The sequence below is a fragment of the Saccostrea echinata genome, unplaced genomic scaffold (assembly GCF_033153115.1).
Source record: "Saccostrea echinata isolate AGI-Se365-2 ecotype Australia unplaced genomic scaffold, CSIRO_AGI_Sech_v1 ptg000016l, whole genome shotgun sequence".
Lineage (NCBI taxonomy): Eukaryota > Metazoa > Mollusca > Bivalvia > Ostreida > Ostreidae > Saccostrea > Saccostrea echinata.
This window is the reverse complement of record NW_026889765.1, coordinates 23637455-23655504: the sequence shown is the minus strand read 5'-3', so window position 1 is coordinate 23655504 and position 18050 is coordinate 23637455. Positions and strand designations below refer to the sequence as shown.

The 18050-nt window shown below is 32.1% G+C and overlaps 1 protein-coding gene across 2 annotated transcripts in view; it reads left to right on the top strand.

Moving 5' to 3' along the window:
* The first annotated feature begins 1055 nt into the window (after positions 1-1055).
* LOC133188566 (fibronectin type-III domain-containing protein 3A-like) overlaps positions 1056-18050 on the top strand; it is a 56966-nt gene continuing 39971 nt past the window's right edge. For both annotated transcript variants that reach the window (XM_061324041.1, XM_061324040.1), the window contains exons 1-2: positions 1056-1106; positions 8856-9343. In XM_061324041.1, coding sequence (XP_061180025.1) covers positions 8872-9343 — 472 coding nt within the window. In that variant the 5' untranslated portion in view covers positions 1056-1106; positions 8856-8871. The remainder of the gene's footprint in view (positions 1107-8855; positions 9344-18050) is intronic.

Sequence of the window (18050 nt, the reverse complement as noted above, 5' to 3'; positions counted from 1 at the left end):
ATGTAAACGTATTTTGGAACGTGATTGAGAAATACTTATAGTATTTCTAATCTTGTTCAATTTTTACGTACTTTAATCAACAGAAAGGGTGGGTCTCTCTCTCTCTTCTCTCTCTCTCTCTCTCTCTCTCTCTAATACATCTTAATTAATTAGATCATTTAAGACTGGCATTAACGATTTACGTAGTGCTATTTGTGATTATTCCTTTGTCACCGAATATTTATCGATTTCAATGATTAATATGTGCAGATCATAGCAAGATGAGATACTTTCTTTTTCTTTTGAGTCAAGTATACATAATACATCTCAGTATTGTCGTATTCTACTCGACTTAAGTCAGTCACACGTAAGATGCTTATCAATAAAATGAATCTCAACATTTTTTAATTAATCTAGTCACAATCTGGAGTTATAAATCTAGTGAGTGATACAGATCTACCAGGGTGTGACTTCTATATATACATGATATATACCCTTCAGTGAGGTTTATATGAACAAATTTTGATTGAACTCAGTATAAAAGGCTTTATGATCCTGAAACAAGTAGTCAGAATATTTTATTTATTGGCTTGTTTTAAAAATCATGTAGCTATTTTTTTTTTTTAGGTTGGGTTGGGGTGGAGGTGGGGTGGGGTGGGGGCACAGATTTTTTTAAACTGAATGAAGATGGTTGCAACAGGCGATCCTACATATATATATATATATATATATATATATATATATATATATATATATATATATATATATATATATATATACATATTATGATACTTTAAAATAAATAATTATGTTTTATAGATCATCTTCTCAGTATCTTACTGCAGTTAGGTCTACATGTTTATTATAATTATTAGAAGATTATATGTTGTCAGTTCCTTGTTCATAATTATCTATCGATTTTTTTTTTTTTAAATAAAGCGCCCATTATCTTCAGTTTACAAAAAAATAAACAAAACCACATGTATTTGATATATTCGTTCTTGTTTACATGGGAATTTAGGTTAACAATTGTATGATAATGCTAGAGGAATTCCGCATAAAACTCCCATAATGCAGTGCTGAAAATCTTAAAATATATTCAAAATGGCGGTAGAGTAAGAAACCAGGTAAAGTGTTTAACAACATTTGTTTTAAAAACTTATGCAATTTTGAAACTTCATAAAGTTTTCACCAAAAATTTAGACGATATCTTTTAGATAAGCAGTTGTAAATATTGTTTTATATGCATTATCTCTTAAAATAAAATATTAATTAGCATTTTTTAAATATGTGTCTGTGACACGTCAATGGGACTAGTGTTAAGACTTCATGCTAACTTGAAGTTCATGTACTTTTTGTAAGCATTCGTTAAAATGATTGAACTTTGCTCTTTGGGATGCATGTAAAATTATTATTAAATTCTTGAAGTCGTCGACAATGCATATACGAAATGTTCTCTCAAAATGAATGTTTCGCTTTGATACTGAATCAGATTTAAAAGAATTATAATAATTAAAATGTTAAAATTATTGTAAAAAAACTTTTAAAAAAAACCCCAAAAGATTTTTATCTTAAGAAATTTATTTTATTTTTAAAACTTTTTTTCTGACTTACTTTGTTGTTATTTTTTTTTCAATCTTAGTGGTGTACATGTGCTAATAACTGAATTAATCCACAGAAAGAATTTGATCTGTTAGCAGTAATCAATACCAAAAAATAATCTGTATTGTAAAAGTTCGTATTGATGGTGACGTTACTATGAAAGTGTGGGAGAGATGCTGTTGGAAACAAGGGTGTGATAAATGATTGTATTGCTATCGTCATCAGAAATTGGATTTCAATATTGAACTCTAATAAGCTGAGAGCTCTATCAGTACCACTATGAACAGTCACTAAGTAGTGTTGCTTTTGGTTTTCTTGGGGTACTATAAATATTCACTGGATCTTTTGAAAATCAATATGGTCAAAATGTAAGTTTTTTGGAGTTAATCATAGTTAGTATGATGAAATTATTTAATATTTTGCTAATTTTACATATATTCCCCATTAATTTTTTACACCAGTTAATTTTTATTTCAAGTAAATTTAATATTATTTTGCTAATATATATTCCTTATTAATTTTTTACACCAGTTAATTTTTATTTCAAGTAAATTATAATTTTGCTAATATATATTGCTCATTAATTTTTTTTTTTAAATTAATTTTTATTTCAAGTACGTAATTTATACGTTCCCTTAAATAAATGCACCGAAATATGTAATGTGACGAATGTCCAACTGTCATTGTTTGTATATTGTATGCATGGGAATAATGCATATTTATATTATGTTATTTTTGATCTAGAATGCAATAGGGTTGTGTAATAATCACTTAGCACAGCGTAAGAACAATAAACGCTCAGTGTCCAGTTGAAAAGGAACCCCTTGTCAAATAGTCATGACAAGTGTTAGTAAACAAACAGGGCCCTGTTCTGTGGTGTTTCTTTCAGAAGGTGACCTAGACTGATAACACAAATAGTTTGGAATGGCTTATTCTGATAATTTTCACGGTCAACCATAGTTTAAGTGCAGTAGAGTTTCCCTAGGTAGCCATGATTGATAAGGCAATGTGCATGTGTGCAGTCTATTTTTTCCACCATTGGTTCACACAGTGTTAAAATGGATTAATTTGAACTATAGTACTTTATCTTGCAGTTCAATCTTGAACAGTAAAAGCATGTGTACAATGTTTCTTCAAAGTTTGAATTATTTGTGTATTAGAGTCTAATGGAGTAGGGACTTTCGAGAAATTTTCCTCCATTTATCATTTTCTCCAGCTTGTCATCAACAAAGGCTAAATGGTAGAGTATTTCAAATAATTTCAATTATTTACTGTGTGTTGTAAAAGTTTTGAAGAATTATAGAACTTCTAAGTTTTGAAAGAGTTGAACAGAATAACAAATATGTCAAATATATGTACATAAACTGTCTTTTTAAACTCAATTTTTCAATTTAATTTTTTTTAAGAAGGATATATATGTATCATGATCATATAAAAGTAATTTTTTTTAAGTTAGAGATCAAGAGGAGACCACTCTATACAATAAAGAGAGGTTTATAAAATATTAATTTGTATATATATCTAAAATTCTAGCAGTTTTTGCATACAATATGTCAAAGGAAAAATTTTCAGACACAGACTTTAGCCTCCCCTTGTTCTTAATTCTTTTATTTATTATTCTTTTAATCAAACTCAAATTTCAATTCATTATAATCATCAGAAATAGAGGTGCTTTACTGTTAAATTACTTTTCAATTTAAAAGCTATTGGGAGTTCCTTCCTTATTTTGATGGTAAAATTGACACTGGAGAATCCCAAATTTTAGTTGTCATAACTTACATGTAAAATTGAGTAATAGACCATATGCTATTTTCCAGTTTAAAAGAATGAACCTGTTGAATTTCCAAAATGCAAACACACACTGTATAAATTCTGCCTGTGGGCTCTCACTCCAGACACAGGTTGCAGTATGTAAAGTGAAGGCGTTTGAACTTCAAACATATGTTTCTTTGTTATGTAATGTATAAATTTCAGGATAGGATGGTTATCCTTTTCTGTGAATTGCTGCAGGTCCTCTGCTTCCATAAAATATTGAAGAAAAAATCATTTCTAAGAACATGATAAAAAAAATCCTCCATAATTTATTAGTTAATTTTGTTGATCTGCCTGATTTCAAACAAAATAGTTCGTTTCAAACTTACATATATTAATCAACCTTTGTGTCTATTAATATTTTTTTTTACATAATTAACTTTAATAATTAATTCTTTTGCCCTTTGCAAGAGTCCATTTAGTTAATGATGATACTATAGACTTTGTAAGTCATCCTTTCGATGCAGGTAACGATATCACACACACACACACTTATTAACATGGTTAATACATGTACCACTATTATTTTTGCACAACACTATCATATATCTATTATCATGATTATCAGCTGTTGACAGTGGTTTTCCTTTTTTTTTTCCCTGGCTACTGTACACTGACAACCTGTTTTATATATGTCTATGTGGCTCCATGAGACTGATGAGTGAATTACACCTATTATCAGATGCCTATGGGTGTTTGTTCATCATTACACTTGACATAGGACAATAATTAGAATGCCTTTTAAATCACACTGCCCTAATGTTGTCTTCCCTGGTTGTATTGTCCTGAACTGAGCACATGGATGGCTCTGTATTTGTGTATCTTGAGGAAAAAAAAGAGGCATCAAGCAACAGAGGGTTATACAAGATAGTACATCATAATCATTTTGTTGTTAAATTCAACAGTTTTTTGATGAGCTCCTTTTTTTCATGTTTAATATATAATGTTGGAATATGTAAATCTGGTGATTTATCTTCAATATTGTGATTTCATAATAAAATTCTAGTCTGAGTCCAACAGCCAAAAATTTACAGAATTTTATTAATTTAAAAATAAGGTTGGTAAAAGATTTTGAAAATTGACATCAGGACGCTCAAGTTTTCAGAATTGCTTCATCCATACTGACATTTTGCTTGTTCTTTTTTGAAAATAAAATATTGATAAGAATAAAGTAGTAAACACAGTCATTATGAGGGGAAAAAATCAGTAAAGATTTATGATTTTTGCTCAGGGATAAGGTTATACTTCTATGTCAATATCAATTTTCATGAATTGATTTTTATGGCCTAGCATTTTATAGATTTGTGTGGAATATGATTAAAATTGGAACTAGACTGACATTTCAGACATCGATTGTTTTTCGCCTACAGCATCCTTGGAGGAGAGAGAGAGAGAGGATGGGAAAGGCTGTATTCAGTTGTGACACTGGTTTCAGACCAGTGTGTTTGTTGTGTATTAATGACGGCTTGTCTCTATAGGCTGATTTGGTGCCCGTCTGGTTTTTGAAAAGTTCTGTAAGTTTGAATAAGACATTTGAAGGAAAAGGTGAACTGTTGAGTGAAGAATTAGGGGGTTTATACTGTTGTACCAGTAGGCACATGTGGTACCATATGGTTCTTTGAAACCCAGTCAATATGGTATCAAAGTGACGTTTTGAGATTGCTGAGCCTGTGTTTTGTATTGAAATTTTTTGAAAATGTTTAAAGTTGTATATGAAATAGAGAACTAGATTTTTTTTATGAAGCTTGTTAGAATTACTAAAACAGAAATAATTTTCAGGAGACAAGAATATCATTTCTTTCCATTCAAATGATGTTTCGGAGAATGGTTAGTATAGACTGATTTTTTTAATGTTCATTATTGATCTATAATGCTGTGTGATGAAGATAATGGGGTGCATATTAGATCCAGACGAAATGAAAACTGCATTATTATATAATTTTGCAACATTGAACTCTGAATCTCTTAAACTGTGATTGTAAAAGGTGGAGTTTCATGTTTTTCCGAACAAAGTCACATTTCAGGAGACAACTCCCCGGGAACGGTGGCATGTAGTTATGTACGTAAAAGATGACGTCTGAGCGTGCGACTGTTTCACACAGCCAAAGCCATTAAGTATCAATTTGTACCTGAATATTAAACAAGTGCTATTGATTTCTATACATCTGAGTCCGACTCGCCTCTTTAGAAGTGCTGCTTTGACGCTAGGGCTTGTCTTTTGTTTGGACAATTTTTTTTTCTTACAAAAGTTTTCTTCAAAGGGTTTGTTTGTTTCTTTTTTTTTTCATTCAGAAAAAAAAGAGAATTTAATCATCCTGAAATAATTAAAGAAATTTATAAGATATATTTTGTAGGTGGCACGAAGGCCTGTTTAGATACAAAATTATTTAAAAAAAAAAAAAAAGAGTGAAAATTGAAGGGAACATGTGGGCATTCACCATGTTCACTTTGCATTTTTCTTTAACTTTTTAGCTCATCTGAGCCAAAGGCTCATGTGAGATTTACTGATCAAACTTAATTTGTTTTCTGTCTTTGCATTGTCGTCATCATAATCTAACCTTTTCACAAGTTCATGTTCATCTCCAGAACCACTGGACCAATTTCAACCAAACTTGCCACAAAGTGTCTTTGGGTGTAGGGGATTCAAGTTTTTCAAATGAACATGATGAAGGGCTACACCTTTTTTCAAGGGGAATCAAAGTTTTTTGTGTGAATATAGGGAAAATGTTTAAAAAAAAAATTTTTCAAGAACTGCAGGGCCATGATCAGTAATGTCAAAATGAATTCATCATCAGGCAGTGCAGATTCAATTTAAAGTCACATCATAACCCCTGGGGGTAGGGTGGGGTCACATGTAGGCCAATGATTATAGTGATATTAAGCTGCATGGAATCAAGTTTATTAAAATTAAGGCCCCCAAGGGTAAGGAAGGGATACAATAGGGGATCAATGTTTTACATAACAATATAAAACAATAACAATGTATAATTTTTCATGTAATTAAAGATAGATTTTTCTAAAACCTTGTGACAAGGGGACTAAGGTGAGCATTGTGGCCCAAGGGTTTCCTGTTATATATATACATGCAGTCTATCAATTTGTAGACTCAGGTCTTTCTGAGAATATTGAGAGCAAAATTTGTTTGTGGATATGGTTAACCATTTTGAAAATCATTGATCTTGATGAATTTCCCACGTATTGATTTTTAAAGCATACGTTTCAAAGTATAGCATCTTTTAATAAATCTTTTTTTTTCTCATTATTTCTAGGCTGATGTAGGGTACTGTTGGTCTTTCCACCTACATGATGTCTGGGTTGTAGCCATAATTTGTCTCTTATGTCTGAGTTGGCATTTTTTTTCCCTGTCAATTTTGTTTCATAACTTTCTATGCGGTTTTACATTCGTTGCAGGCATATGTTACTTCTGTAGTCAAAATTATGCTAGACTAAAGAATTAGGTGCACTAAAGGCCTCTTTCTGCCTTTCACTTCTGCACACTTGTTGTTAATTAAATTCATCTACATTGAACAGAACTTTTAAAAATTTTAGAAACAGGTGGTATTTTACAAAAATAAGAGGTACCTTGTGGAAATATGTCATCAAATTCTCCATGAAATATTTGGGCTGGTGCAATCATAATTTCAGGCGGGTAAAAGTACCGGGTACCGGCAGATTTTGATAGGCCTGATTATGACTAGCAGTATGAGTATGATGTACCTGTTTTTCAGTTTCCAATGAAGTCACTTGCATATCTTTTATAACCATGCGATGGTATAAAGTAACCACCTGCTTTATTGTTTGCGATGAATCCAAATGTAGATCACTAAACAGTTTCATTGTAGTGCCCTGCTTGGAGGGGAGTTTGGTAGCCAGAAAAAATTGGCTTAAAGTGATTGTAAGCATTTACAGTGCATTTGGGAGGACTTCATTAAGCACTGTTTGATCTATAGCTTGTTAAATCAATCTAATTAAAATTAGATGTTCTCTGCTACAGCTAAAGCAGAGGGGATTCAGAATGTCTAATTTTAATTAGATTGTTGTTGAATTAGCATGATTAGATGAGCATGTCATTGTGCGTGTAACACATAGTTTTGCTTTTCAAATGTTCATGCTTATATTAATGATTAACATGGAGCAGAAAATTCTTTAATCTTTCATGATCCGCACATGTCCTTCTGAGGTAAGACCAGAAAACGCCCCCCCTTATGGAAATTAAATACGTGTTTGGTACCCTTGTGACTTAGATGAACTGTGTAGGAGTCACTTAATCTACTTGTATCATCAACTATTTATAGATCACCAATAGTGCACATGAAAGCTTTAATTAATACATATATATGAAATGTATAGAAGTCTTTTAGGATTAAATAGAAAATGTATAATAAGGCAAAAAAAGTGGTAATGTGAGCTAGTGAATGTTTCAAGGATAGCAATTTGTTTTAATTAATAATTTTTTTTCAGGGATATAAACTTTATTAAGTTAAATAGTAATGGCTGTAAACTGGAATTGGCTTTTTCCCATTGGGAATGTTCCATATTTGTCTGTTTTTTGTATTTATGCAAAATTAGAAGGGATGGCTATGTCGTAGAATTTTAAGAGGAAAAATAGAAATTAAAGGCCTCCTCCCTGAAAGTACACATTTACATAATGTAATGTATGCATGAATGCTTAAGGAAACCTTATAAAATTTTTTTTATGTTATAATTGATTAATTAAACTTAAGTTGCTTTTTCATGTTTAAGAAGGTAATGTATCTTTTGTACTTAAAGAACAATTTCCGCTCAGACAAACCTTTTTGCTCAGCTGATGAGCCTTAAAAGATAGGTCCTTTAAACTTTCATTAATTAATAAATGTCCACCTCATATCAGAATAAACGAGTAGATTATTGACCCCCCTAGTAAATGATGTTGGAGGTGGACGTAGAAGAACACAACTTGGACTTGAAAGAAGATGTACGGTTCGCGAACTGCGACACTGGGTTTGTACGCGAGGCCATTGGTGATAGTCTGCTCTCACTAGCCTTCCTTTGTATTGATCTATCCTGCATTTATTGATATTTTAATAATATCTCAATCTTATGCACAGACACCCTTGAAGGCTTTACTGGTGATTTTTGGTTACAATGTCTTTGAATCCTAATTGTCTATTGATTGATTAGTAGCTTATTGGTCAAATTTCTGGTGAAAGACGACGCAAAAAAAAGTCATTGAGTTGTAAAGTTAAATCTGTCTAGAAGTCCATTCATAACAGTATATCTCACTCTTATTTAAGTTTTAATATGTTTTTCATATTAATGATCTGCTTTGCATATAAAAATTAGATAAGACTTGAATGAACCAGACAATGTACAGACATGATTTCATGCAGAAGAATGGTCCTCGAAATAGCCACAAGACATTTTCAGAACAATGGACAATATTTCATACATATTTACTGATTTGTGAACTATTTTATTTGTAGAAGATTACTTAAAAGAATGGAGAGGATTGAAGATGTAATGGAGAAAGAAACGAAAGTGTCAGAAAGTCTGGAGCCAGAGGAGGACACAAATCAGAACAATGCCAACATTAGTGAAGTGTCCACAAATGAATTATGTTCAGAGGTGAAACAAAATGGACATTTAAGTTCAGATGACAGTTTGAGTCATGAAACAGAGATTGTAGAGAATGGAGAAGTAGATGTGGCGGCTAGCGGTGCTGCGGCAGCCACCAGTACACCACCCTCCATTGTCACATGTCATCCCATTACAAACAATGGCCCTGTAACAAATCAAAGCACATCCCCAGTCAGTTTCTCCCCCAATTCCAAACCCTCCCCGCGGGGATCTAGTCCACAAAATGGGTCCAATCCAAACTCGGCAGCAAATCACCAACATGTGGTCCATGTTCATATAAGTCAAGGAGAAACTTTCTCTGTTAGAGTTGGGGAGCAGATTCAGCGAATTCAAGGTAAGCTAATAGTGAATGTACACATGTGTCTATTACTAATCAAAATCAAGCTAGTGATGAATTGTATCTCTAGCTGTTGTAATTTGCGTTAAACTAAACATGCAAAAAAAGGTTTATTTCCCTGCTTTAGAAACTTTCAAAATAGCAATTATTTAAAGGTAGGGGAGTATTTTCAATGCACTTCATGTCAAACGTACATTATGATGACATGTTCAGGTCTGACTTCACGTAAAAGTAACTTGTCAGTTTTCAAAGAAATTACTTGAAATAGCTTCATTTTGTGAGGTTTGAGAAAAAGACATGAAGTCGGTCATTATCACAAGATATTGATGGTTGTAAATCCAAGAGATAAGATTTAACTATTTTTTAACAGAGTAAACCTCAGCTTCTTTAGTAAACTTCTTGTATGTAATGTCTTCATTACCTATGGATACGCTTTGTTAGGATTACTAATGGGCCAGGACTTTTACCTGAGGAATGTAGGCACCTGATAGCTCAGATACCTTTTAGCTTTAGCTTTGTTACTGTTTAGCATCCCATTTTTCCCAGATTTTACTTGCCAAATATTTTTAATTTGGACTAGAAGAATAATACTTGCAGGTATTATCAGAATGACTGATACAAAATTTTGGCTTTTGAAAACTCTTTTGGTTGAAGAGTTTGTTAGGATTCCATTAATTTTTACTTTGAGAATATTTGTTGTACTCAAAAACATGTACCATAAGTGTGTCAGATGATCTTAATTTTGCAGACTTCACAATGAATTCATTAACACTCCCATATCACTGAAATTTGATTCAAAATGCCATATCGTATAACGTTTTCTAATCAAGAAGTATTTAAAAAAAGAAAATATTAATTAAAATTGAAGAATTTGTGTTTTTCAAGTAAGTTACAATTTTGTAGGCCTGTGTATATCCAATCTACTGCAATGGTTAAGATACACTTTGCTAGTTTGCATTGTATTTAGGTGTCATTTATATACTGGAAGTGGATCAGAGTAATTTTCTAGTGGTTTGTTCTTTGTAATCAGAGAAAGTCAGGCCTCATTGATTGAATTTCTTGGAAAGAAGCAGCGCCTCTTACAAGAATGATTTATGTTTCAAGTTGAAATGCAGTTATTGGTTTACTTTTATATCATTCAAGAAAAATGCCTTGTACGTTTTATATTTAATAATAGAGGAATTAGATAAAAATCTTTTTCCTCAATAGAATATCTGATATCAAGAGCTAGGGTAAGAGACCTAAACAATTTTTTTTCCCTAGAAATGCTTCTTTAAAGACGATTAATTGTTTGTTGAAATGTTTTGAAGGTCCATATGTCATTTTTGGTATAGACGTTAGCCATATTTTTGCCCAGCCGATCTGCATATGCAGATTGTATTTTTATTGGATCAATGGAGCCTCTCTCTGGATTATCCCTCCATCTTTTCCAGCAGTGGGCATGCAGAAGTAAGGACCGCAGTTAGCCTCAATTAATGACACATTGTTGTAATCCTAATCAATAATTTGCGTTTCCCTGACTCTGTAATTAGCAGCCTTCCAAATGCTCTTATTAATCCTGGTTCTGAGGGACAAGAAGGCAGCGCTTTTAATTGATTTGCAAATTGCTGAGATAGCGGAAAAGACAGTTGAAAATTTTTTTTTTCATGGTCTTTGAATGTTGTTGGAAAAAATACAGTGAGAGGAAAGAGGAAATTGGCACTCCCTCTTCCATTTTAAGCTGAATTTCTCAATTGAAGAATCCATTAAAGTGGGGCTCTTTGGTTGGAAACATGACAAAGATATTACCGCAAAGTTGGAGTGATATTTCTAGTCTCTTGCTAAAGGAGATCATTGAAGTCCATGTCAGGTTGAATATTAAATATATTATAAAGAATTGAAGTAGCTTTGTATGACACTATACTCTGGGTAGTTCATTACATTTATACTGGGACAATTATTCAATTAAATTCATGAGAACTACTTAACTTGTAGACATATGAGTAACTGTATTGATACTTTCAGAATGGAGATATTGTGTATAAACCTTAACACAATGTACCGTATATACTCGCCTGTAAGTCGGATTTTTGGGAGTTAAACTTTGGTCCAAAACTCTATGTCCGACTTATAGGCGAATTATAAAAAGACTGTTTTTTTTAGAAAGTTAATCCTTCTAATATAAGCTTCAAAAATACAACCTACTTATAGGCGGACCGACTTATAGGCGAGTATATATGGTAACAGATTTTAAATTTTATAAATTTTGCAGTAGTCATAAAAAAAGACAGTATTATCGTTCCTGCTTTAAGAGCTCATTGTACAGTTGAACTTTGGTATTTTGAACATCGATATCTTGAATTCCATGAATGTGTCTAAGTGAGTTGGAAATCCCAACCACTTTTCCCTTTAGATATTTTAACCTTGATATCCCAAAGCCTCAGATTTATTGTGGGCACCATCAAGTTCAAGATATTAAGGCTTGACAATATAGCAAAAAATTAATGAGCAAAAATTTGAAGGATATTTCAGAATCTATGAGGTAAACAGGGTATCAAAGTTTTATGAATTATTTTGTTTACATTCTAACAACAAAATAATTTCATTTACTTTCATAGTCGTCATATGTGATATGCTGATATCTAAGAGTTGAAAGGGTCTTTGAGCAAATGAAAAGGAATCTGCAGTATCAATTTTAAATATCCCACAATTAATCCCTAATTAGCAAAGACAATAGGTGAACATTTTTGTGGTAGTTTTGGTGTTTGACGTGTGACCTCATCTAGACAGATGTGTTATAATAAGTTATGTCAGATCAGTGAAGTAGAGTGGGTCAGACCTGGGCTGTTTGGCTGAATGATTGACAGATTCAGAGCTGTTTGTCAGATAAACTGTGCCTGTGTTGACAGTCTTTCTGTTAGTATCATGAATTACATGTGTATGACTTTATCTTTTTATGACACTCCAGCTCTCACCGTCATCCAGTATTTTGCTGTACTTTTGGTTTTGATGGAGACCTTGTTTGACTTTTATCAACATCATCTTTATTTTGATTTTTCAAATGCATTGCTAAATCTTTTTAAGAACCCTCTGTACAAAATTCATGTTGAAGAGTTCCAATTTCATGGTATTTTTATGCAGTTAGAGTGATCTGCCCTTTGATGTAATTGAGTGAAATATACAGTGTTATTTAAAGTTTGTTATCAATTCAAAAAATTTCTCTTAACATTATATTAGACCAAGATAATTGATTACTTTACTTGCATGTGTTTTCCCATTTAAGTAAGCAAGAGTGATTTCTGTTTAACAGTTTGTTGTCTTAGAACATTTTCATGGGGGGGGGGGGGGGGATGGCAGGTACCCTATGTTGAAAATGATGTGGATCAACCCAGTATTTTAACCTTTAATTAGTATAACTTTTACAGATTCAAAAAAGAAAAACTTCATTAGTGTATAAAGGGTTCTTAAGAAACCTGTAATGAAGCTAGAGTACGAGTGCACTGTTCATGTCACTTTACAGGATTTGATCAGTATCACTACAAAAAATTGAAAATGACGGATTCAAATTTTTGGGAACTTTCTCATTTGAAGTCGAGCAGAACTCTCCAGAGCTAATGTAAATGTACTTCTAGAGTGTGTTTTATCTGAACTTTAGGAAAACAAATCGTGAAGCATGAACCAAATTAAGAAAGGAAATGAGAGAGAAATAATCCAGCCTGATTTTTCCAATGTGTTTTACCAAACTTTGAAATGTTATCCATGATCCGGATTAAAGAAAAATTACATTTTTACTGCATGATCTTTAATCTTTTTATTCTGTTTTTTTTTTTCTTGCCCACTTAGCAGAAAATGTAAATTAGTGTCAAGAAGGCTATTTTGGGACAATCATGACTCTAGTGTCTTCCATGAACATGATAAAAGTGGGCCAGTGTCTTAATAGCAGCCCTATATATAGAATCCTTAGATTAATACGTCTCAGATGTTTCTGTAATACTGTGATTTTTATGATGATGACAGTCTTGGACTTTGGCAAGCTTTGGAAATAGATACTGCACGACTGTAAAAACATGCTTTTATGGAGATTAACTGAATATATCAATCAGTGCTATTTTCATCTTTAATTCAATATTGCAGTTTGCAGTTTCATCTTCATGGAAAAGACAATTTAAAATTGTTACTGGAGGGGGTGGGATAGAAATTGGGATATATATCATTTTCATAAATATGAAATAATTAGTGATGGGTTGACAGGTCATATATTTATTAATATTAAATTAAGGGTGTACAGTATGTAATACAGAAAGGGTTAATCTGTTTCTTTATACAGATATAAACTATACAAGAAATTTAATTAAGATTATGCTATCAGAACTAAGATGTCTAATGTGATTACTAGTGCGTGGGCCGAAGTTCTGATGTCAACTGATGGTCATCAGAATGCTTGGAAGCTGTAGACACCTTGCTGTGACGTTCTGATTACATCTACGTATTTGTGAACGTTCAGTAGGATGGAAAATATGCTAGGTTATTACTACCAGACATTACTTGATTTGAATTAAATCGTGATGTTGTGGGGGTGTGAGAAACAACTTATGTAAATCAACACCATCTTTTTTTTTATCTATATATTAAAAGTTCTGTTTCAGCAAGTTTTGGAGGCATTTCTTATCCAAGAAAACACATCTATTTTTTAAAAAAAAAAAAAAAACCCATTATCCTTTATAAACACTTAGCATGCCTCACTTACCGACTTTCTTGAACCAGATTTCTAGCAAAGAATGAATGTTTGATTATGATATTGTTTCTTTATATAGTTGCTCTCGCTTCATGTACCAATAGTACTTAGGTCATGTTACAGTTATACTACAGTTAAACAGTTGATTTTGGGTATACCAAATAAAAGATGGAAACTATATACCTTGCATCACACTTAATATTTACATAATTTTGATGTTGTTTTTTTTTTAATTCTCTTCAAATCATATTGTATTCTATGAATCGGTAATGTAAAATGACTAAGAGACAGCATTGAGTCTGTCTTAATCTTGGTTTACATTATACATACTTGGTCCTTTATAGAATTGTATCCATTTAAAGAACCACGCACGCTAACTCTCGATTCCCGCCTACATTTTACACCCATTTAATTCAATACTAATGGCAATTTGGCCATAAAGTCTTTGTTAAATGCAAAGAAGAGTTCAATGGTAATTGATTAATAATTTTAATACCAGTGTTAAATAGTTAATTACTCTTAATTTCAGCTCTTTTTATAAGGGGGGTAGACGATGTTTTCCATTGAAATCAGGCTTGAAAGCAGCATCATATTTTAAAATATTCTTGGATATGGATAAATGTTCTTTAAATCTTTTCTTATGTTTTACACATATAAAATTAAACATATGTAATTGATTAAATACAACGTTAAAGTTGTAAACCCCTACAAAATTGGTGAAAAAAATGAGCATTTTTGTCTTTTTTTGTCTGTAAACATGTGTCCCCCCCGTGAAACACAAAAAGCTTTGGTATGAATTTGTGAAATAACAATCCATATTATCTGTAAAAAGGAATTTTTGTTTCATGGGGGGGGGGGGGGGGGGGAAGATGTTTTAAAAATATTTTCCATTTTCCATTGATTTCTATAGTGAAAAACAAAAGTTCTACCAAAATTATAGAGTTATCTCTCTTTGTTTTCCCAAATAAATAATGTTTTATGAAAATTCATATAAATATCTATATTTATTATGAAAAATCATTCAAATATATTAACTTTTGAAAATTGACTTGGAGGTAGGCGGGAGAACAAGACTATCGTTCGCAGTTCTTTGGATTTCATGGAACCTAAGCAGAGTTATCTAACATTGCTATTATTAGAACAACCTGAACTAGCCTTACAATGCTTCTGATGTGGATTTAAGTGTTAAATATGAAAATCTATGGTCTGCTGCAGGCCATGTAAGCTTTCAAGTATTTCTGTTAACTTGTTATTATTTAATTATATTATAGATATACTTAAAAGAGCCAGACGAGATTATTTTGAAGGATACCTTGTGTCCATCACAGGAAGACTTCATGTAGATCTTTAAGTGTTTTGTTTTAAAGATGGAGTATATATGAAAGTGTGAGCTGTCATTAGAGTAAATTTTCTCTCTCTCTCTCTCTCTAATAAGCAGATGGGCTTCTTTACTTCTTTTGAAAGCTATTTAATTATGATATTTCAACCAACACTGTCAGGGACTTCAGCATCCTCAAGTCTTGTTGTGTGTTTATGGTGAGCAAAATAACCCATGGGCATTTCTTACACAAGTTGAAAATGAACATCTGGTGGATGTGTAGTTGTGTCCTAGTTCCTAAAATACTACACAAAAAAAAACATCTTTTACAAGAAATCGGCTGACTCTTGATAGGTTTGAATTCGAGGTTCACTTCTTTTTAACAGGAAAACCACAGAATGTTAATTAAGACAGATATGTCCAGGACCCTCTTTGACCTACCTTTTCTGCTTCTTTTCACACACATTTGCCTTTGTTACCTCTAAATTTCCACAGAAGTTCACAAAAACACAGTGTTTTCTCTTCATTTCAACTTCAAGAAAGGTTTAGCAGTGACATATCTGTAGAGGTTACATTTTACACACAATTTTTATGCCCTGCCATGAATAAGTCTGGGGCATATAGAGTTTGTTATGTCCATCTTCTGTCTTTCTGTCTATCAGTTCAGTCCTTCCATCTGTCCATCTATCACACTTTGCTTATACTTCACTGTGACTTTGACCTCACTATTCCATATTTTGTGTTGGCTCATTTTTAAAGTAACTACTCAAGAAATTTTTATCAAAACTCATGCACTGATACAACTGTGGCATAATTTTCTGACCTTGACCTTCCCTCTGACCCTACCCTCACTATTACTTATTTTGAGTTTAGAAGGAACTTCATGGTGTTTTCATTAAAACTTTTACTGTGATACCTACTGGCCAGGTTTATTCAATTGTGTGATTTTGACCCTGTCCTTACCTATGACCTTTGACTCCATTATTTGTCATTTTGCATTTATCTTGGTTTTAAAGAAATCATTCAAGATATTTTCATTATTTTTTTATCAAGCTTAATATGCTAAGATGCATATTGGTGAGAGCAATTCAACTGTATCATCATTTTCTCACCTTAATCTTTCTCATGACCTTGACCTCACTTTCCTTCATTATGCTGTGTTCAGGGTATTTCATTGGACTTTGTATACTGATACAAATTAATGAGAGAAATTATAGTGGTTCTTTGACCTTGACCTTCTCTGTGACCTTGAATTTCACATTTTTTCCTCCTTTCACTGTTAGTTCATCTTGATATTTAATTCCATAAAGGATAACTCTAGAAAACTCAATGCATCAATAAAACTCTTCAAGAGCATTTTTACCATTATATAAATTACTTAAGAAATCATATATAAATTTTGCTAAATATGACATAATGAAATTGAACAGTGAGATTTTATTTAGTTGTTAGATCATGAACCAGTCTCAGACCAAAGAAGGAAGGTTGATTTCTTTTTTTTTCTGTTTCAATACAATTGTACCTTGGGTGGGACATTTATGCCCTATGGCCATATTTCTGTTTTTTAATTTTTAGGATTTTTAACAGGCATTTTTATTAATTGAAGCAGTCCATTTGGCTGATGGTCAGTTCTCCAGGAAAACACTGAATACATGCTCAAAATAATAGTTAAAATAAAAGTTAACTTAACAATTTTTATCAGTACAAGTTACAGTCTTTAAAATTTGACAAAAACTAGAATTTTTTTTTAATAGTTCTGAATTAGACCTTTGACACCTAAAATTTTGACCTTGGACATGTACAGTGAATTCCATGTTTCATTTTCAGCTCACTTTCCAAATCATTACTTTCTTGGATTATTAAAATTTATTATTTTGAATTGGTTCCATAGCTATAATGTAATATATAGAACCCACTCTTTTGTAAAACTAATCTATGTATTTCAAAAGGTTTGGCATCATGTTTTGTGGTACTTATTCTATGAAACACTATACAAAGAGAAAAGTTGAAGGAATTCTAAACAAAAGGTTACATTTATTTTTAGTTTGAATATAATTAAAATGAATATCTTGAGCATCAGCTGTTGAGTTTTATTGCCAGGCTGTGCAAAGGGGAATAACTTGTGTTGTCTTCTTTACTTGGTAGTTGGAATTGTTGCATAATTTGCTCCTGTTCGTGCTTGATACAATGCTAATTGTATATTCTTATTAATTGTGACTTCGTGAATGAGCGATTACTTGATTAATTAGATAAAAGACATATCTGGTTCTTATAACTCTATGCACTCTTTCCACTTTATAATCGGAATTGCAAAATAAGTATGTAAACATGATAAGGAAATGGGGGAGGGCACACACTAGGAGAAATTCTCAGAACTAACCCAATACTCCCACTACTTTGTAGAAAAAGAATTGGAATTTTTAAGAACTTATGTTGCATGTCATAATGTAACTGATTAACTGTTGAGGTATTTAGTAGGCATTTTTTTATGCTGTCTCAGAATTTGAAATTACAAGCTTATAAAGCCATATGTGCCACCTGGGACAAACAATTCTGGTTTGTTATATATGTAATTTGTTATATCTGATAAGTTTATGATACATTTAAAACCCAAGGGAATAAAAATTACTTTGTTGTAAGCATTACAAGCATATTGGCTGAAACTATGTTTT